This window comes from Setaria italica, chromosome II, assembly GCF_000263155.2.
Source record: "Setaria italica strain Yugu1 chromosome II, Setaria_italica_v2.0, whole genome shotgun sequence".
Taxonomy (NCBI): domain Eukaryota; kingdom Viridiplantae; phylum Streptophyta; class Magnoliopsida; order Poales; family Poaceae; genus Setaria; species Setaria italica.
Window position 1 is genome coordinate 15,444,721 of NC_028451.1, and position 20,664 is coordinate 15,465,384.

The following is a 20,664-nucleotide window of genomic DNA, read 5'->3' on the forward strand; positions in this document are numbered from 1 at the left end:
ATCTTACATTAAACAAGGTTGGGTGTCACTCCTGTCCGGTCGCAGAATCTTGGCTCGGAGGAAGGGGCTGTTTGGATATGAGGTGCTAAACTTTAACAGTGTCACATCGGATGTTCGGATGCTAATTAGGAGGACTAAATATGAGCTAATTATAAAACTAATTGCAGAACCTTGTGCTAATTCGCGAGACGAATCTATTAAGCCTAATTAATCCATCATTAGCAAATGGTTACTGTAGCACCACATTGTCAATTGTACAAGACATGGGATTAATAGATTCGTCTCGCGAATTATACTCCATCTGTGCAATTAGTTTTGTAATTAGCTTATGTTTAGTACTCCTAATTAGCATCCAAACATCCGATGTGACAGGTGTTAAACTTTAACAGGGGTTTCCCAAACACCCCCGAATGCAGTCTGGGCAGATACACTCAGCCGAACCCAGTCATTGTCGTACTGATACATGCATGCAGCTAATAAAGCTGCATGCTGCCACTGCTACTAGCATCGGCAGCAACCTACAGCCACGCCGGCCTAAAGAGTAAGGGGTTGTTTGTACAGGAGGCTAAAAGTTTGCCTTTGTCACGTCGAATATTCGGATGCTAATTAGAAGAATAATACATAAGCTAATTATAAAACTAATTGCAGAAGCTCTAGGCTAATTCGCGAGTAGCAAATGGTACTGTAGCACCACATTATCAAATCATGGACTAATTAGACTTAATAGATTTGTCTCGCGAATTAGCCTCCATATGTGCAACTAGTTTTGTAATTAGCCTATATTTAATACTTCTAATTAGTATCAAACATCCAATATAAGTTAAATTAGGTGTACTCTCCTTTGCTGGCAGCGGCGCAGCTTATAGATAGTCATGTCGTGCACTGCATCAACAGTCAGAGCACAGATCATATACATGTTGAGAACCTGTGAGGCTTCTTGTGCCACGGCTCATACAGCCTAGTGCAATACACAATGATCTCTGTGGCCCGCTATTTGTAACAGCTCTTCATGACATGGGACGCAATGGCCCAGTCAGATTCGGCAGTTGCGCGTAAGAAACATCAGTTCACAAATTAGTCTACAGTCTTCGTTGCCCAAGACTGTACCTTGAATTAGACCATTGCATTGCATGTGACCAGTGCTTAACAAGAGTAGCAGTAGCAGTACAGTTAAGCAGCCTGCTGTCATCACCTCCGGATGACACTGCTAGCTCTTGTATTTTTTCTTCTACCCTCTTAATGAAAAAGCGAAAAAAGTACAGTTAAGCAGCGTGGTGGTTGGTCTGAATGTCTGATTGACCAGTGCAGCAGCAGGCAGGCAGGCGTGCCCAAATTGGCAGGCAAATATACTCCCCCGCTGCAAAAGCCAAGGAAATCAAGCTTCCAGGCTCTGCCGCTGCATCCTCCTCGATCGATCACACGATTTTTATTAGTTGCTTACTGCTAGTGTGTAGTAAAATAAACAGGGTTGGCAGAATCTTTGGCGTGATGGGATGCATGCCAAGCATATACACCTGCTGAAGCTGATCCCGGTCATCTGACGGCATAAAGCATATACAATTAGGGTGCACGAATGAGAGAATTGGTTTGCAGAACCAGAACCAATGACTCTGGAAATAGCGTTTGCAGTACGTCAAATATTTCTGCATCTCAGTTTTGTGCGCAGCGACAACGCAATGCGGAATTGAATGCTCGGATCTGACATGGTACGACGACTCATGTCAGCTAGTTTCGTCACTCTCCGGTGACGAGCTCCTTCACGAACGCGACCATCTTGGGCACGTCCACCGTCCACGCCACCGAGATCGGCGAGTAGCCAGTCCACGGGTTCTCCGAGTTCCACCTGCACCAATCGACAAGATGCAGATTGCAGAATCAAGTGACCAGAAGTGACCATCACCAAACGTCCAAACCATATGCAAACAACGCAAGGAAAATTGTGAATCAATCGCCTTACTTCTTCAGCAACATGTCCATGGAGGTATGCCCGGCGCAGATGCCCTGGGTCTCCACCCTCACCACGCCCTTCCTGAACGTGAACAGGTCCGGGCGAACCAGCGCGGCAAAGCTCACCGGGTCATGGAGGAAAATCACTGAGCCAAACGCGGAAACTATGAGCTCAAACCATCCAGGATTTCAAGACTGCAGGGTATATATGACACAAAGATACTGCTGCAGCGTACCAGGAGCGCCGTAAGACTCGATGTGCCAGTCCAGGTAGAACTTGCATACGTCGCAGAGGAACTGCGCGTGCTTCCCTTTCGAGTTCCTCAGCTCCAAGAGGTCCTTATCTGCAAAATATCAGCAGGTTCAGTATTTCTACTTCACATGGTGACTGGGCCTAGAGGGGCTGATTATACTGCTTCAGGATTCATTCAGGAGGACCTGTGAAGCTGACTTGGGTTGTGATGTTGAGGCCGACCACGTAGATGTCTGCCCCAGAAGTGAAAACTATATCAGCTGCCTCCGGGTCACTGTGGATCTGTAAACGGCAAATGAAAACTTTCGTTAGGCTCCAAAAAATCACATTTCAGGCACTTTCTCCTAGCACAATAAGGATTCTCGTTAGGCATTACATTTGCTTCAGCAGAAGGGGTGGCATTTCCAGCTGAAAAGAAGGCTCCACCCAGCACAACAATCTTTCTAACATTTTTCACAAAGGAGGGATCCTTCTTGATGGCCTGAAAAACATTGTAGTTCAATATTAATCACCACCATCAGCAATCAGTCATGTAACATGAGCTTGAAATTTCTACAACGTCAGACAAAGAACATACCAATGCTAAGTTCGTCAGAGGACCCAAGGCAAGTACAGAGACCTCTCCAGGAAACTGCGAGACCTTATCAACCAAGAACTCTGCAGCGCTTTGCTCAACTTTCTTGATAGTGGGATCAGGAAGCTCTATGTTCCCAAGGCCATCAGATCCGTGAACAAAGGCGGCAACTTTTGGTTTTCCTCCCTATTCACAATACAAAAATGTGAACAGTTCTTATATTATATATATATAAGAGATGTAAACGGTCCTTGCCACACAACTGAATTAACTATTCAACTCCAGCAGATGATGTATAAAGGTCACTTTCCATGGATTTTGACGTCAAGTACTCAAATGATACATACAAGCAGGTGCTACAGATTTGTGCGATATACGAAATTTTCAGGCTTTGACTTTGGTTCCAGTTAAACTATCACTTTCTCATTGAAGATGGAAACATTGAACTGTAAACTCACTGAAGAAGACTTTACATATTTTAAATGCATGGTACAGTTTCATTGATTTTTCCATGATGGCTTTGAACCAGGAGTACAAATAAAAAAACATTAGAACTACCAATACCCTCTGATCACAACTGTTCCTAGGAAACGCGCAAGCAAATTGCAGTACAGGTAGTATGACCAGTACCTTTAGAGGCTCATGGCTTCCTTCTGCTACTGGAACTTCAGGATGGCCTGCCTTCTCGCACTGTCAGTCAGTTTTAGACAAAGTGGAATTAGTAAGAAGAAACAAAGTGGAAAAGGAGCATTTTCCATGAGTATCTGCTACTACTTGCCAGGATCAAGGCGTTGCGTGTCGCGTGCTCCGTTGTGCAGTTGCCAAAAATGGTGGTGAGCCCTAGGACTTGAACGCCCGGCGACTGGAACGCCATCATAATCGCCACGCTGTCATCTGGAATCACAGCATGGACACATTAATAAGCAAGCAATTCCACAGCATGGACACATTAATAAGCAAGCAAACATTAACTGTAAGCCTGCAATTTTCAGCAGTACCCACCCTATCTCATTGTAAATTATCCACATTATAAAAGAATAAAGGTGAGCATGTGAATCTAAGACGAATGATCATGGTTAGTGTCCAGGATTCAAGGAATGGCCCAATGGCTGCACTCGTTGTCATACTTGAGTACCTCTTGAAGAAAGAGTGACATGTTTAACCTCACTATATAGATATATAAAAAGGAAAAGGGGAAGTATCCTTGGGATTTGGACAGATACGATGTCAAAAAGTGCCTCCTTTCTTGCAGTGGGGGATCCTCCCAAACTATTGTCAAGTAACGAAAATTTGCAGTGGGATCCTTAGATCAGAAAAGAAGACTGTAATTACAGGGAATACGCCCAGTTCAGGACTGTGAGGGAATATACATTGACCCGGATGGATCCCCTGTCGAGAAGTGCAGCATATACTTTGCATTTTGTGCTGGTAGGTGTCAGTGCTAACTATACTGTACTAGTAGTACTCCGATGATTTAGCTGGAAGATAAAGGTGAGCAACTTTTGCAACGCATCAGGTGTTTAATTCGCAGGTTACAGTGGAAGCACAGGTGAGAATCCCCATGGATCAAAACCGGACCCATAGCATTTGTTTGGGAACTTAATTTAGCAGAAAGGTTTCGTTCCCTCCGATCCAAAGCGTTGCTTTTGTTGCTGATCGTGCTTGTTGTGCGCGTAGGGCCAAAGCCAACAGTAACGCGACTGCGACTTCACTAGTTTGCAGCAGGTAAAATAGGGGTGAAATATGAAGAAAAAAAGGTTGGAACCGACATGAACAGAGGGAGATTAAGTTCAGTTGAGAGCCAAGCGAGTCAGGGAGGCGAGCATTGGGCCTCCCCTGCAAATCGTGAGGTAGGGAGGAGAGGAGAGGAGAGGGTAGTACGCACCGATGCCTGGATCCGTGTCGATGATGATCTTCTGCTCCGCCCTCGGCTGCTCGTCGTGGTGGTGGATCTGCCCGTTGCTGGCCTCCATCTCGTACTCCGATCGACCGCTCTCTCCCCTCCTTCGATCGCTTTCTTCCTCCTCGGTGCTAGTTGTCGTCTCCGCCCCTTCTTCTTATTATAGGCAGGCGGGGAGGTGGCGGAGACGGTGACCGATGGCGAGGAGGGGAGGGTAGGGGAGGGAGAGGCGGTTGCAGTCTCGACAAGTAAGCAGGAGCAAAGCAGAGGAGGAGGACACCCTCGATGAACAGATCGCACACGGATGAGTTGGTTGGTGGCGGTGGCGGCATCTTCTTGATGGCGACCGGTTGGCCGTGCACGGCAGGGGCAGGCTCATGTGGGCATCGCCGCAGCGGCGGTGGCGGCGGCGGCCAGCCATCCGATCGGGAGTCCGACGGCGGGGATCGGGGCCGGGTCTCCATCGCCCGTCACGTGCACGGGGCCTACCGGCGCCTCCGGGCGCGGGGCCGATCACGCTTTCTTTCTTTCTCTGTCTCTCCCGGCATCATTTCGGTTCGCCATGCGGGCGGGGACGATGTCATCATGGATGGAATAATATCCGAGTCAGCCTCGCGCGTACCTCGTGTGCTGTGGTTTCGTGCCTTCCTCTGCGCAGTTGGGATGCAGGAACCGTCGTGCTATGCTAAACCTGATATAGATAATTTTGTACGAAATTACCGGAGACACGTTGCCCACGTGCTATACTTACGGATCTTAAACTGTGTAACGGCGAACCGAACGTCAGCTAATAACGTTTCTGCTCGCAGTTTCCTAAATTTATTTCAGAATTTAACCGACGTGGCGTTATGCTTTTAGTGGTAGACAATACGTTTGTTGTCAATCTGATTTATGTGTGTATTCATAGAGGTAAGTGTACGTAAATATACAATCTGATTTATGTGTGTATCCATAGAGGTAAGTGTACGTAAATATACATGTATCGTGTTTAAAAAAAAAGTATGTGTCGGTTGCTACTTTCCTACATGATTCGAGTATTACCATCTAAACACATTTTAGAGAATGGCATTAGCATATAGTATGTTTGGTTGGTGGAAAGCGGTAATCACGGCGAACTTTCAAAACGGCAAGTTGCCACATGGGAACGTGCTCGTTGTCATCAGCTTTTTCGATTGGTCGATCGCAAGATGTTCTTTCGGATCTGGTAGTTATAATAAATGATCAGCGCATAGTCACATCAAAAAGCGAGAGGGGATGAAATTATCTTATCATCATCGTCATCATGACATCATCATCATCATATGTTGGTACATTTGACACTTTCTTTGTTGCCGCTATGATTATGTATGTACATAACGACACATGGGACCATATGAGTCGATAACATATAGGCCATGGAGTGCCAAAAGTGTAAATCTCTCATTTCGAAGAGGGGGAGAGTGAGACTGAGCGAGCGTCTAAGTTACTGAGCACTTTTTGTCTCTCGTGTAAGCAGTAATGCAACAAGCATGTTTATACAATTATACCATGTACAAATATTTTTGTGCAACTTACATGGTATACTCCCTCCGTTTTTATTTATATGGCATGTTTCGTTTCATCAGAATAAGTCCTTAATCAAAAGTATACTTTGGAGAATATTTTTAAATGCAAATCTAAAATTATATATTAATAGAGTAATTATTCTCTTCATCTAAAAAATAATGTAATTCTAATTTTATCCTAAGCCAAACCATATTAAGACCAAGTTTATCCAAAAAGGTATTAAGATTGACCAAGTTTATATAAAACACAAATATGTATGATGCTAAATAAATACCATTAATATATATTTCATGATATCCTATTGGTTGAAAATTTGTCCTAGAAAATAAGATTGCCCTTTTAAATGGAGGGAGTACAACTTGGGACCGGAGAATAGAAACCATATATACTGCTAGTAAATAAATGCATGCAAGCAAATGGTTGTGGCAAAGTTGTGTGTAAATTGTTTGGATGAAACATGGCCCCTATGAAACCCCATTATACAATATGGTATTTATATTCACGTTTTGTCTTCATGTATTTTTTCTCTCAAATTTTTTTGACAAAAGAGCATAATTTATATCTAAATTATATTAATATTGAGGCAAAAAAATAGGAATCAATATAAATATCATATTAAAAAGGAAAATTGTAATCATTGCCCACAGCTCAAAATTGTTGAAACTAATTTTCACATAATAACAGGGGTGCGAGAATCTCGTACGTGTAGAGGAAAGAATCCACACATAATAATAGGCCGAGTAGGGATTGAGCAAAACTAGTATTGCGTTATTTTGGAATGAATGAAGTATTGATTAATAGCTTGTCCTAACAAAACAAGATCATCTTTAGAGTTTTAAAATACTCCCTCCTTCCGTCGTTTTGGTTTTTCTAGATACATAAATTTTACTATGCACCTGTATATAGAATTATGTATAGGGGAAAATGTTCGATGCAAACCACCTCCTCAGTGGAAACGTGAAAACCTTTTTGAAACCATACTTAGGTCGTTTTGGTTTTTTAATACTCCCCCCTTCCAAAATGTAGGTCGTTTTGATTTTTTAATATATAAATTTTACTATGCACTTGTATATAAGATTATATCAAGGGGAAAATATTTGGTGCAGACCACCTTCTCGGTGGAAATGTGAAAACCTGAAAACCTTTTTGAAAACCATACTTAGGAGTTTCCAAAAAAATTGAAATGATGCATATCTATTGTGTATGCACAGATTTACGTTGTTGCAAATTTTGAGATGCAAACTCAATGTAGAAAAATTCTTACAAAAATTACAAATTCCGAGTACATGTGCACTAGAAGACAAAATTCTGGACATTCATATTTTAGTGCACATGCACTTGAATTTTGTAATTTTCATATGAACTTTTACAAAACGAGTTTGCATCTCAACTTTTGCAAAAAAAGTACATTTATGAATGGATTATAGATGTACATTGTTTCAAATTTTATGGATACTTGTAAGTATGGTTTTTATAGGGATTTTCACGATTCTACCGAAGAGATGATTTCCACCTAATATTTTCCTTTATGTCTAGATATGTAGCCAAATCTATGTATATAGAAAAGCTAAGTCAACCTATATTTTGAAATGGAGGGAGCAGAGGGAGTGTAACTTGGGACCGGAGAATGAATCATGTACAAGGTTAGTAAATGAATGGGAGCCAAATGGTGGTGGTAAAGATGTATGTAAATGGTCGGCGGTGAAATGTGTTCATGTGCTTTTGTTTCTTGACAAAAAGACTACCTAATCTTGTACCTGATCTATGTTAGGTTATCAAGAACCATTGCAGAAAATATCATCTCAAAGAAGAATTGTACAACCTATGTCCGCAGGATCCGTCTCAAAAAAAGAAAAGGTCGCTGAAACTAATTTGCAGATAGTATGCGAGAGTTTTGTAGGTGTAGATGAAAGAGCCCGCACATAATGGGCCCAGTAAGGACTACTGGGCCTTTGCTTTAGGAGGGAGCGCTAGGGAAGCAGCCCATGCATTCTTTCTCGTTTTCTTTCTTCCCTCCTTGGTTTGTTTACACTGTCGGCACGTTTTTTAAGTAGACGAGGACAACACAGCGACGACGAAACGTACGCATACGGGCATGTGGTACAGTAGTCACTTGGCCTCCAACTACCCTGCGGAAAGCACGAATCTTTTGGGTAAGATTGAGGAGTCGACGCGATCCAAACGGCACGGTCACACGGCGAAGTAAAACATATTCCTTGCCACCGGCAGTCCGGAGCAAACTCATCATGTACCCAAGAAGGCACGTACATTAGAGGGATACAGGTATGTGAGCCCATCTCCTCCCGTCCCATCCCTAGCGGTTAGGACACTTTACCTATCCTATCGGATGTTTAGATACTAATTAGAAGTATCAAATATAGTCTAATTATAAACTAATTGCACAGGTGAAGTCTAATTCGCGAGACGAATTTATTAAACCTAATTAGTTCATGATTTGACAATATGGTGCTACAGTAACCATTTGCTAATGATGGATTAATTAGATTTAATATATTCGTCTCGCAAATTAGTATATAAGTTCTGCAATTAGTTTTATAATTAACGTGTGCTCAATCTTTTAATTAACATCACACTCCAAAGTTTAGCCCATCCAATCAACCACCCCCTCAGTCGGTCGCTAAATTAGATCCGGTAGAGGAGAAAGCTTATCGGGAAATCAATTATTTCCTCACGGGTCGGTTATTAGCGTCGCGGCTTTAATTTCTCATACAGCGCGTCAAGGGCACTCTCGTAACTTCCCAAGGCGCCACACTGCTCCTCTCTCTCCCTCTCCCTATCCTCCTCGCCTTCGCCTCAGATTCCTCCCCGTCCCTCTCTATCCCCACCCCCGTTCGGGTTCCCCTCCCCCTCCAACACCACCTGACCAACCCAACCCTAGCAGCGCTCCCTCCCTCCAGATCCCCCGGCCCCGACCCCATGGCGGCCCTCGCCCCGAGCTCCAGCCTCCTCTAGCTCCCGGATCGCCCGCGCACGCAGAAAAGGCCAGCCAGCCATGGAGCCCGCCGCCGAGGACACCGCCGCCGCAGCGCCGGACTCGTGGGAGACGGCCGACATCGACGGGCCCATGAGCCGGCTCATCCTCTCCGCGCGCCGCGTGTCCTCCTCGCCCGACCTGGCCGAGGAGCAGCAGCAGCAGGACCTGCCGGCCCCGACGCAGCCGCAGCAGGGCCCTGCTCCCCCTCCGCGCGACGATTCGGCCGCGCAGGTCGATCAGTTCCTCCGGGAGGCCCTCGAGAAGCCGCGGGAGAGGCTCTCTGGTAAAATTCCAGCCGTCCTTTTGCTGACTCTGGTATAATTTGTTTGTGATGCAAAGTTACTGAATTCACGATTGGACAACAGAAGGATTCAGTTAGGAGTCGCGCCGATTTACTCTATGCTTGCTTTGTGCTTTTTATCCGGTCGGGGTGCTTGATTCCTAGTAGTGTACATGTCGCGCATTCCTTTTACTTGCAATTGTGGTCCTTCAAATCATATGTGCACGTGGGCTATCTTTGTTTCTGCTTCACCCCTTGATGGCTTCGTGCAGTAGCCTGTTGGCTTCGTATCTGGAAAATTCGACCAATGTACTCAACGCATCACATCTGCTTTTAAGCTGTGCACAAACATGCTTGACACATTAAGGATGACCAGCATCATAACACACTGCTTTTAATTTAAAGTATAAGACATTTAAATACAGCCCTCAAGTAGTAAAATTCTGAATTGTGAGCCACCAGTGGGGCCTGCAGCATTTACACAAGCTATTGACTGTTTGGTGCAAGCAATCCGTACATCCAGTGCTCGGATGTCTCAGCTAACACTATCTCAGTTGTCACGAATTGATGTTATACAATTTACATGCTTTATTAATTGATTTTTTCCCCTGCTGTTGTGGTTGCCATATGCTGCCCCCACTTGGTGCGTTGCATTTATGTGTGTTACTTCTGAGCTACGATTAGGTTCATGCATATGGTTGTTGTATCTTACACCAATCTTCTGCCTTTTTGCAGTGCTAAGAATGGAGCAAGATATTTTGAAGTTCATCCGTGACCCTAGACAGACACAGTTTGAATTCCCGGCTCTCCCAACTTCTTATCTGCGTCTTGCTGCACACCGCCTGGCACAACATTACTTCCTCCAGTCCATCGCCATACCAGACAACAGTTTGCCTGATGGAACTGGTTCTCGTATTATCCTCCGTAAGATGTCGTCCGAGTGCCGACTACCTGCTGTGCGCCTTGCAGATATCCCAGTTAATCTGCCACAAGAAGAGAGCAGCACTGTGGCCAAAGTAGCCATCAAGCAGAGGCCTCAAAAGAATTTCCATAGCATTAACAGCTCAAGTGCTCACTCTTCAAGAGACAACCTCCAGAAAAGTGTTGAAGAAAGGAAAGAGGAATACAACAGGGCACGTGCACGGATATTTAACAACAGCAGTAGCAGTAATGCTGCTGATGGGAGACCAGCTGAGGAAGCAACTTTGCCCAATACTCTGCATAGGTCCACCTCCTTGGAGTTGAACTCAAGCAATAGAATGGGCCAAGGGGCTGAAATTACTCTTGAAAGGAGTTTGACTACCACTTCGGCCAGCAGGTCAAACAGAAGCAAGATCGAGAAGGAGCCTGCAGTCAATAGAAACAGGCAAAACAACAGGGTTGCAATTTTCAGAGACCGTGAGTCAGAGCGCAAAGATCCTGATTATGACAGAAGTTATGACAGGTCAGTTTCTCATAACATACCTCTTTGCTGCTATCTTACCTTGGGAAATTCCACCTGGTGTGCTATGTACAAGATAGAGAGCTTCTGCAGTTACTTTTACATGCTTCTGCTGCATAGTTTCTTATGAACTGTATGGCCCTGCCTTTTAGTTTAGCGGTGTTCTAAAGGCGACAAGGCGAGCTTTGTATGCCTTATCGCCTAGGTGATAAGGCGGACCTGTTTCCCAAGGCGAGCTGGGTCTGCCCGGATGCCTAGGTGTCCCCTTTGGAACACTGTAGTTTAGTAAGTTGACTCCTACTTCAGTTAACTATTACCTAAACATTCAAGCGAACTGCTAAAGTATTTGTGTGATTGCTATTTACTAATGATGGTATGCCAGTGAAACATGCCAAGGATCATGTGAGGAAATGTAAAAAAATGAAGTAGGCCATATTTGGAAACTCAAAGTAACCTTCTGATGTATGTACTCCTGTCCGATGAAAATGATTTAGCTAGCCTGGCTTGAGTAACACATTTCAATGTTTTCTCCTTGTTCACTGTGATAGGCATACTTGATCCCAGAAATTTAATCACACTATTAATGACTTTACAGGTACATGCAAAGATTTGACCCTGGATTTGGATTTAATGGAGGCCCATACACCATTCAGCCCCTGTATGCCCCTGCTGTTAACTACAACACTGAATTCCCCCAACTTGGCTCAGCACACAGATCTCCTGTTGCTGTTGAACAGCAGCCTCGTCCAATAGCTCAGCACATGCTGGGGTCTTGGTCAGCAGGACAAGCACCTAATGCAATCGGCTATGGGCCTCCAGATGGTGTCATGACACCTTACAGTCCTGGTCATGCAGGTGCTCCTGTGAGATCATCTGTTTTCATGCATGCTTCGCAGCAATATCCCATGCCTTCACGCCCTGGAGTGCCATTTGTACATCCACCTGAATCCATGGGACAGTTTGGACAGGTCTGTATATGCATTTGTCATCCTGTGTGATTTCTTTGCTGGTCAAACTTAATTGATATCTGATAGATACTTAGATTATCATTGTAGTGGCTTACTATACCCTAGTATATGCTTGGTACTTGCTATGGTTGCATGATATCCTCCTAGATATGTAGATATTATATTGCATGATATTCAAATTCCTCTTGTGAATCGCTATGCATGTTTTAGCAAGTGTGTTGTAAAACATGTAACTTGAACGAAGCGAAAAATCCCAATATGCACTTGTTAAGATTTATTCATGCTTGACGCACAATTTCTTTTTGGGTGCAGACTCACCAACAACAACCAGAAGCTAATTTGCGCTTTGCCCGGCCCCGGTGAGGGGCCCGGGCATGCCTGCACCTGCCAGCATGTGCTCAACATGTGAATTGGATGAGGCATCCAATTTAATTGCTGCTGGCAGACTGCAGGCATAAAATGACCAAGAAGCGCTGGGCAGAGGCATTCATCCACTCAATCATGCCAGCTTCTGCGCTCTTGGTGTTGTTGCTCCCTGCATATTGGGATGCAGGAGGGGCATACGCTGTTGAGAGGTACTTCAGATTCATTGGACAGACCCCTAGGTCCAATGCGCAAAAGAAGCTGAGAAGTGAAGGGCTGGGACCAGTCACCTCAATGGTCTTGTCAGCTCTATTCTTGGTGCTGTTGCTAGCTCCTCTCAGATTAAGATGCTAGAGGTTTATTGGACAGATCCAATGCGCAAAGAGCAGCATCAGTCACCTCCGTGCTCTTGCCAGTGCGGTTGTGTGCTGCTCTCATTCAGATGCTGGAGGGGCACATCTTGTTGCTTACTCCTTCGATGGGCCCTTGACTGACGATGATGATGAAAAAAGATTGGGATGTGGGATGGTATGTGGGTGCTGGACCAGAGAAGAGATTGGGGTGATCCAGCATGTTAACAGGCCATCAGGATGCGGGTAAGTGCAATTCTTGTTGCTTTTCTTTCAACTTATTAAAGCTTTGGTTCTTGGCTCTTGGTGTAACGAAGATTAACCACATGCAGTTTCTGATGGGCTGGAACGAAGATGAGGCGCTTGCTGTGTTGGTGTCTCTGAAGATGAGCTAAGGTTCTAGCTTGCCTAGTGCAGCCCTGGCTCGACCGAGACTGGAAGATGCTGGCGCCGCTGTTGAAGCTGATTTGGAGTTGATCTCGTGGCTGTAGTTGATGAGGTCTAGTCACTAGTGAGTGTTGTGTTGTACATGAATGTGCCTTAGTTGAGTGACCCAAGCATGTTTACTGTGCTGTCTACTATGTGAAGTGACGACTCTAGGTGGTAAACTAAGATGGTGACTATTATGCTACAGTGATTAGTGTTTTCCAATTCCACAGTGGAATTTAGTGGTTAGGGGGATGGTGCATTGCTCCCATCTTTCTTCGTGATGTACAACTCTGATGGTTTATGTTCTGCTGGGTCGAGTGATCCTTTGCCTGCCTTGTCCGAGTGGGCGGCTGCCTGGAGAAGGTAAAGGGTGCCGATGCATAGTTTTTTGCTATCTAGCTAGACATAGTGTATCTGGATACTTAATGTATCTAGATACATAATAAAATTTATGAACCTAGAAGTTGAATTTGAAACGGAGGACGTAGTAGAAGAATTTGAAACGGAGGACGTAGTAGAAAACAGTGACAAGGTCACCAATTAGACGAGGTTGCGTCACTAATTGACTGATGTTCTAGTAGTACTCGTTGAATTATTTGTTATTTTAGGAAATTGAATTATTTAGTTTTTTTGGAGCAAGTTGAATTATTTAGTGGGAGGCGAGAAGCACGAGGCGACAAGCCTGTTTGGGAGCACTCCACCTCCAAAAAACCAGCTTCACTCTACCAGCTCCACACTTTTCCAGCTCCAGAAAAGCATGGAGCTTAGGTACGTGTTTGGCTGATCGCAGTGCTCCAGCTCCAAAAATATGATAATTTATTATAAATAGTCTATTTTACCCTTTGTGAATGGACCCACGTGTCATTATCTCCTCTTTTCTCCCCCACCACTTCCTCTCTCCCCTTTCTTCACGCCTGGTGGTGACCAGCCAGAGCACGATCCCGACCATCTCAACATGGGCGCAGTGGCTGGCCGGCAGGCTCGGCACGCAGGGGGCGGTGCGGTCCGCCGGGCGAGGGGGCGGCGAGGCCCGGCGCGCACGGGGCAGCGTGGCCCATCGGGCAGGGGGCGGCGAGGCTCGGCGTGGTCCACCGGGCGAGGGGGCGGCGCGGTCAGACGGGCAGGAAGCGGCAAGGCCCGGCACGCAAGGGCGGCGTGGTCCGCCGGACGAGGGGGCGGCGAGGCTTGGCGCACAAGGGTGGCGAGGTCCACCGAGCAAGGGGGCGGCGAGGCCCGGCGTGCAGGGAGCGACGCGGTGGCGTGCGGGAGGCCGGGGGTGGCACGAGGAAGAAGATAGTCTGTGTGAGTCTCACCAAAATAGAAACAAAGGGGTAAGTTGTGTAACCAGTGGCAATGGTAGGTAAATACCCACCAACTCCACGAGGAGGTCTGAAAAGAGGGGTTTTGAAGCACCTCTTGATGTACTAAAAAAACGTGGATCTACCCCCATGCTCCACGTTTTTCCTAGAGCCGGAGTTGCTGAAGCTAGACGTGTTTGGTTGCGAAATTTTTGAAGTTGGCAGAGTGGAGCAATTTTTCCTAGAGTGGAGTGCTCCAAACAGGCCTAAGGTTCCTCCAACGAAAAAAAAATCCGCGGATCCAGCTGCTGGACCACAACAAATTCAGTCCACAAATTCACAAGCCATCCGAAAACCCAACCACAATCGAATTGTCAGCCCACTGCATTTTCAGCCCACAAAAGGCCCATGACCGGGTAGCGGAGAACGGATCCGACGGCTGGCAACGCCGCAACAGGCAGACGAGCATGCATCGTCGTCCGTTGAAATATCCAGGTTTCGGCCATCTCCTCTATCCTCTTCCTCACGCCCTCTCTTCTCGCGCCGGCGCCGCACTTGCCGTCTCTCCTCGTCTGATCTGCCCACCAGGTAGCGAGCCATCCGCCTGTCCTCTCCTCTTCTGCTGCTGATCCGCTTTCAAATCCCCGTTGGATTTGTTCCGCGGTGTTGACATCACCGCCTCGCCTCATCTTTGCCGCGTTTGTTTTCCTGTCTACAGGTGGATCGGTGATCGACGGACAGCAGCCATGAGGTACCTACCCACCACCAATCTTTGTGCCCCCGTTCTTCCTCTCCAGTTTTTTCTTGTTGGATCGTCCATTTGTCACTTGATCACCCTGGATCTTCTTGGATCATGATTGAAATTATTAATATTCAGTATCACCCTTGTCCGTCACTTCTGAATTCCATCTGTCGCTTCTGATAGAGTGATAGTTGCTGTTCAGTTGCCCCGTTAGTCTTGCACACACCACATCCACTTCATCTCTGACACACTGTACTCATTTTGACTGCGCTCTGCTTTGCAGTAAGTTGCAAACGGAGGTCCTCAAGGATGCCATCTCCCAGGTCGTCTCAGAGGCCAGGGAGAAGAACAGGAAGTTCACAGAGACCGTCGAGCTCCAGATCGGCCTCAAGAACTACGACCCGCAAAAGGACAAGCGTTTCAGTGGCTCCGTGAAGCTGCCCCACATCCCTCGCCCCAAGATGAAGGTCTGCATGCTTGGCGATGCGCAGCACGTGGAGGAGGTACTTATGATGATGCTGTTCTTCCATCCTTTTCCTGAGGCAAAATGTCGTTGCTATTGGATTGTGATTCTCAAAACTGTGGTAGAACCTTCTTAGCATGCAGTTGACTATTGTGAAATGAGACTGACCATCTTACTGCATTTTGATATCCAGATACATGCTACAAAACATGTACATTGTTTGAAATTTGATCCCAAACCTTTGAACTGAATATATGCTGTCTTCTCTGTACAAAGTTTTTTTTAGATTGGTTGTGATGTTGTGTTGTCTTCTGTGTGCAGGCTGAGAAGATCGGTCTTGATTACATGGATGTTGAAGCTCTTAAAAAGATGAACAAGAACAAGAAGCTTGTCAAGAAGCTTGCCAAGAAGTACCATGCTTTCTTAGCCTCCGAGGCTATTATCAAGCAGATTCCTCGTCTCCTTGGTCCTGGTCTCAACAAGGCAGGTAAGTATTCTGCTCTGTCAACATCTGGCTGTCATCCTTCATAGTTAGAAATGAGCTTTATCTGTTCTTACCGCAATCTGTGTTGTACATTCCTACTATTGTAGTTATATCTAATATGTAATGGCTCTGGTACTGTTCTGTGGAAAGGTATTTATCAGCCTCATTTTGTTACTATGTTTTCAGTTTCATGTGTGGCATTCCCTTAGCCTATACATATACGAAGATATAACTTATTTTTGTACAGCTTAGCTGTATCTGCAAGATTTTGAAGCTTGTTGGCTTTTTGCAGCTCCACATTACATGTGAAACTTACTCTGTAATGGAAGCTCGTTTTCTTTAAAACTAGAATCTACTGTTGGTGTTATAAGATAATGCAACCGCTATATTTTCGATACGTTAGCTAGCATTGTATCACATTAGATTCCCAGGCGATGAGAATGTAGTGTCTCATATCAGAATCGCATTTGACTTGCTGGTGTTGATTATGGTTATCGATCGTTTTGTTTTCATGTCATCACAGGCAAGTTCCCAACTTTGGTTACTCACCAGGAGTCTCTGGAATCAAAAGTGAATGAGACGAAAGCTACAGTCAAGTTCCAGCTGAAGAAGGTTCTTTGCATGGGTGTGGCTGTGGGCAACCTGTCGATGGAGGAGAAGCAGATCCAGCAAAACATCCAGATGAGCGTCAACTTCCTGGTTTCGTTGCTGAAGAAGAATTGGCAGAACGTGAGTCATGCATGCTTTTAACCCTACCTTGTTTTACCTTTTCTTTCTGTTGCATCTTGTGTGTCCACTGAATACGTGTCAGAGCAAACAACTGATGTTAATCCGAAGCTAACTCAGGCCTGTGATTTTTTGTTTTGCAGGTGAGGTGCCTGTACATCAAGAGCACCATGGGGAAGCCAAACAGAGTGTTCTAAGTCGCTGTGTCCATTGCGTCTAAAACCAGTGCCGTAGACAGTATTGAAGTTTGTTATGGAATATATGTTTATGCAGTACTCTGTCGTACTGTTATGCAAATTTTGTGTCTGAAGTGAACAAGAGTGGTTTTGTGATGCACTAATGTTTTTCACCTTGCACTTGAGCTGACGGGACAATTGTGCATCTGGTGACGCGGCTGCTAGTGGCGTAGGGTCTTGTGAATGGCCGTGTACGCTATGCTGGGTTCATGCTGCTCGGTGCATGTCTGAATGTTGATCGGTTGCGTGCTAACTATGCCGTCATGCTATTCAGAACGATAGATCATGGTGGTGTCAACTTAGGTGCAGAAAGATTGTCAACTTAAATGGGTATCTCTTTCCTCGCAGGAAAAAAGAGAGCGTCTCTTGTGGGAAAAATTGTAGAAACCATCCCTAGTATCACTTTGGTTTTTGAGTTTCACCAAGATAAACCGTTTTGTTTCCCGCAAAACAAAAAGATAAACCGTTTTGTTGCAAATTTCCACCCCCACTTCACCTGTCCGGTGGAAACCTAGAGGCTTAGCAAAAAAGAACCGGAGCCGTTTTGTAAGTCTAAAACGTAATCAAACTGAAACTGGAGTCAGTTGGAAGTGGGGTGTTTCTCTTTTCAACTTTCTTTTTTCAATAGAAACGAATTTGGGTCAAACTCAAAATCGAAGTTACATAATGGCTCTGATGGTTTTGGGCTGCTAGGAGGCCCATAACAGACGCAGCCCAGTGTAGAAGCAGCCCTTCACCGTAACGTAACCCAACCCACCCACGCGACGCCAGTACGCCACCCTACTGAGCAATGTCGCTTGCGCTGCCTCCGCCTCCTTCCCTTCGCCTCCGCGCCTTCCGCCGCGACGGAATCCTCTCCGCCGCCGGCCGATTCCCCAGTATCCCCGGAAGCCTTTTCCCCCGCAGCAGTATCCGCTCCGGTAGCCGCACCGGACGCGCCTACTGCCTCTTCTCCGGCGGCGGCAACCGCAAGAAACAGGTGCGCTCAACGCAGCATGCCCTCTCATTTGGTTGATTGGCCCGCGAATTCCGCGGGTTCCTTAGTTGTTGGATCTACCTGGGAATGATTTTTCGAGGAATCCCCGTCGTGAATCGTCGCCATATCTGGTGATGACCATAGCGTTGCAGGGTTGAGTTGTCTGTCCATGGGACCGAACATATTGCACAGTAGATAACGGGATGGACTAAATGTGTTTACAGTATTTGATGATCAAATGAAAACGTACATGGGGAATCAGGTGGAAGTTTCTATCCGAAACCCCTTGTTTAGCACCAGCTCGTTTCTATACGGGTTTTTTTGGGATGCATATAATATTGAATGCAGTAATGTAGGGAGATGGTGACTGAATAAAGTCGGATATATTGCAATGCTTATTCTGCTAGTCTCATTTCCCTCCTGCTTGTTCATTGTGGCTAATGTTTGGACAGCCGATTGTTGCAAAATTGTACATTTCCTTGGCTTTAAAGATCTCCTTGGCATATGTTGCTGATTTTCTTTATACAAAAACCTGGCACTGTTATATACAAGACTATTGAGTTAAGTAGCGCTGCTGATATCTGCGACAATCCTAAATTACATACTCCCTCTGTTCCAAAATATAACTACTTCTAGAGTTTTTCAGACAGATTAAGGATGTAGATTAAAAGTCTATATTACCCCTCATTAGAATAATTATATACCTTTTCTATTTAATTGGTGGTAGGCTTGCATGCAGATCTGCATGCCATAATTGATATGCATGCATGGAGGGCATTTTAGACCTCCTATGCCAAATAAGCCACTTAGGAACTCAAAAATAGCTATATTATGGGACAAATTTTGAATGCTAGAAGTAGCTGTATTCTGGAACGGAGGTAGTACACAATATTAGCTGAAATGGACCAAAAATTTCCTCACAGGATGAAGCTAGGGGAGTGCTGGAAAATCCTATTACTTTGATCCTTATGGGGATGTATATAGTGCTGAACGATGGAATGCGACCACAAAATAATAGAATAAATTTGGTGACAGAACTTATTCTACTAGTTTATTTCCCCCTTTCTTCACTAAAGTTTGAACTTTGAACAACGTTGTGCTTGCTGTAGCAAAACTGTAAATTTCCTATGATGTAATGGTCCCTCTTCGGCAAGCAGCAGTTTTCTGTTTTTTTTAAGAAAAAAGTGTTAGTATTAGCTATTAGACTAAGTAGTTTTACTGTTTTCTGTGTGAATAAAAAATTAAACTATAGATTATCGGAAATTGAACAATATTTTCCCTACAGGATGAAGCTAGGAAAGCGCTGGAAAATGCCCTGGGGCAGAAGAAGGCAGAGTTTGACAAATGGGATGTGGAAATTGAAAGGAGACGGCAAAGGGGCCGGCCTGGAGGTCCTGCTGCTGCTGGTGGAGGATGGTCAGGAGGAGGCCGGTGGTTCAGGTGGCTTACCAGTGGTGATTTCTGGGATGCAGCAAAACAAACTGTTCTGACAATCCTTGGCATTATTGCAGCGGTAAAGACAAAACAGCCTTATTACCTTGTTGAGTTCCCGATACAAATCTCTGCTAACTGTTGCTCAATTTGCTTTGCAGTTTTTCCTGATTGCCAACTTCAATGTACTGGTAGCTGCTATTATCAACTCATTGCTGCTTGTGCTGCGTCTAATACGGCGCACACTCTCCTTCATAGCTCACTGTGTTTTCCAGGACATGTTGGTTGAAAGGCCTCGACCAAAATCAAGTACCCTGGACAACAACAATGTGGCTACTGTGCCTGTGAAAGAAAGAGCTGGAATGTCTGCGAGAGAACGAGTTGTAAGGAAATGGGGAACGGACTGAAGTAGGTCACAGTAGTGTCTTGTGAGCTATCTGGCCTGTTCGCTTCAGCTTATTCAGCCGGCTTATCAGCCACCAAACAGTATTTTCCTCTCACAACAAATCAGCCGTTTCAGCTTTTCAGCCGGCTTATAAGCTGAAGCGAACAGGCCTGATCATCTTTGTTCAGATTTTTGCAGTCACCGTACCACCACTGTTTGTCATGTTCTTGTCAAGGTGGAAATCGTAGTTCTAATTAGCCTTTGTGAATTATACCTTGGGCATTTCACAGTTTTCTTTGTAGTTTATGATTGATCTGGTCACTGAACTTTATCCTCAATACTGAATAGAAGCAATTTTTATATTGACTTCACCCGCTCATTTATAAGTATTCAGAGTGCAGATGCATTTTGGAATTATTTTACTAGAAACTTTCCTGATTCATCTTGTAAGCTCCTCCACTATGTAAGGCTGGCTCTTCCCTATGTGTTTTATGAGTTCTGGTCTTCTGGATTGTCTCAAGGGTTGTTTCTGAAGATGAACTGTAGACAGTTTTGTGTGGATGGTTTTAACAGCTACGATCATGTTCCATGTATACACACATGAAACCATGAAACCACTGCAAAAATAAAGATGAGTATTTGGTGACCCTACCAGAGACTTAACAGTCAGTGTTCAATAGTTAACTGTAGTAAGCAACACGGACCTTCTAAATATTGTTTAATCAGTGCCGGACAATCTAGATAAACACTAAAACTTGCTGGCGGTAGCCAGTAGGCTATACCAGAATGATAAATGCTCTACAGTGTGCTCATGGATATTGACCAACCACCAAAAATTATGGAGATACAACAGCAAGAGGCACACAGTGCATTCAGTC

The 20,664-nt window shown here is 45.0% G+C and overlaps 3 protein-coding genes across 3 annotated transcripts; 2 read left to right on the forward strand and 1 right to left on the reverse strand.

Annotated features, from left to right (window-relative positions):
* Nucleotides 1-1,479: 1,479 nt before the first annotated feature.
* LOC101758995 (probable uridine nucleosidase 2) lies at nucleotides 1,480-4,981 on the reverse strand. The gene is made up of 9 exons (XM_004956150.3): nucleotides 4,660-4,981; nucleotides 3,553-3,668; nucleotides 3,405-3,464; nucleotides 2,778-2,960; nucleotides 2,577-2,681; nucleotides 2,386-2,482; nucleotides 2,184-2,291; nucleotides 1,958-2,093; nucleotides 1,480-1,843 (listed from the first exon to the last, which is right to left on the reverse strand). The coding sequence occupies exons 1-9, from the start codon at nucleotides 4,745-4,747 to the stop codon at nucleotides 1,735-1,737; spliced, it is 1,002 nt and encodes a 333-aa protein (XP_004956207.1). The 5' UTR covers nucleotides 4,748-4,981; the 3' UTR covers nucleotides 1,480-1,734.
* Nucleotides 4,982-9,032: 4,051 nt separating this feature from the next.
* On the forward strand, nucleotides 9,033-17,124 carry LOC101759799 (R3H domain-containing protein 1). Its single transcript, XM_022824276.1, has 10 exons — nucleotides 9,033-9,497; nucleotides 10,230-10,938; nucleotides 11,531-11,903; nucleotides 12,216-12,262; nucleotides 14,755-14,931; nucleotides 15,062-15,094; nucleotides 15,369-15,588; nucleotides 15,870-16,035; nucleotides 16,556-16,761; nucleotides 16,902-17,124. The coding sequence occupies exons 1-10, from the start codon at nucleotides 9,233-9,235 to the stop codon at nucleotides 16,953-16,955; spliced, it is 2,250 nt and encodes a 749-aa protein (XP_022680011.1). The 5' UTR covers nucleotides 9,033-9,232; the 3' UTR covers nucleotides 16,956-17,124.
* Nucleotides 17,125-17,749: 625 nt separating this feature from the next.
* Nucleotides 17,750-20,203, forward strand: LOC101760212. Its single transcript, XM_004956153.3, has 3 exons — nucleotides 17,750-17,973; nucleotides 19,256-19,483; nucleotides 19,563-20,203. The coding sequence occupies exons 1-3, from the start codon at nucleotides 17,785-17,787 to the stop codon at nucleotides 19,806-19,808; spliced, it is 663 nt and encodes a 220-aa protein (XP_004956210.1). The 5' UTR covers nucleotides 17,750-17,784; the 3' UTR covers nucleotides 19,809-20,203.
* The last annotated feature ends 461 nt before the right edge of the window (nucleotides 20,204-20,664 follow it).

What these genes read in the sequence shown, in the direction of transcription:
- LOC101759799 (XM_022824276.1), top strand. Translation starts at nt 9,233, where the DNA reads ATGGAGCCCGCCGCCGAGGACACCGCCGCCGCAGCGCCGGACTCGTGG. An exon ending in TCGTCTGATCTGCCCACCAG is followed by an intron (nt 14,932 to 15,061) that starts GTAGCGAGCCAT and finishes TCCTGTCTACAG; the next exon opens with GTGGATCGGTGATCGACGGA. An exon ending in CGACGGACAGCAGCCATGAG is followed by an intron (nt 15,095 to 15,368) that starts GTACCTACCCAC and finishes TCTGCTTTGCAG; the next exon opens with TAAGTTGCAAACGGAGGTCC.
- LOC101758995 (XM_004956150.3), bottom strand. Translation starts at nt 4,747, where the DNA reads ATGGAGGCCAGCAACGGGCAGATCCACCACCACGACGAGCAGCCGAGG. An exon ending in GAAGCCATGAGCCTCTAAAG is followed by an intron (nt 2,961 to 3,404) that starts GTACTGGTCATA and finishes TATTGTGAATAG; the next exon opens with GGAGGAAAACCAAAAGTTGC. An exon ending in CTCTGACGAACTTAGCATTG is followed by an intron (nt 2,682 to 2,777) that starts GTATGTTCTTTG and finishes AATGTTTTTCAG; the next exon opens with GCCATCAAGAAGGATCCCTC.
- LOC101760212 (XM_004956153.3), top strand. Translation starts at nt 17,785, where the DNA reads ATGTCGCTTGCGCTGCCTCCGCCTCCTTCCCTTCGCCTCCGCGCCTTC. An exon ending in GCGGCAACCGCAAGAAACAG is followed by an intron (nt 17,974 to 19,255) that starts GTGCGCTCAACG and finishes TTTTCCCTACAG; the next exon opens with GATGAAGCTAGGAAAGCGCT. An exon ending in TCCTTGGCATTATTGCAGCG is followed by an intron (nt 19,484 to 19,562) that starts GTAAAGACAAAA and finishes TTTGCTTTGCAG; the next exon opens with TTTTTCCTGATTGCCAACTT.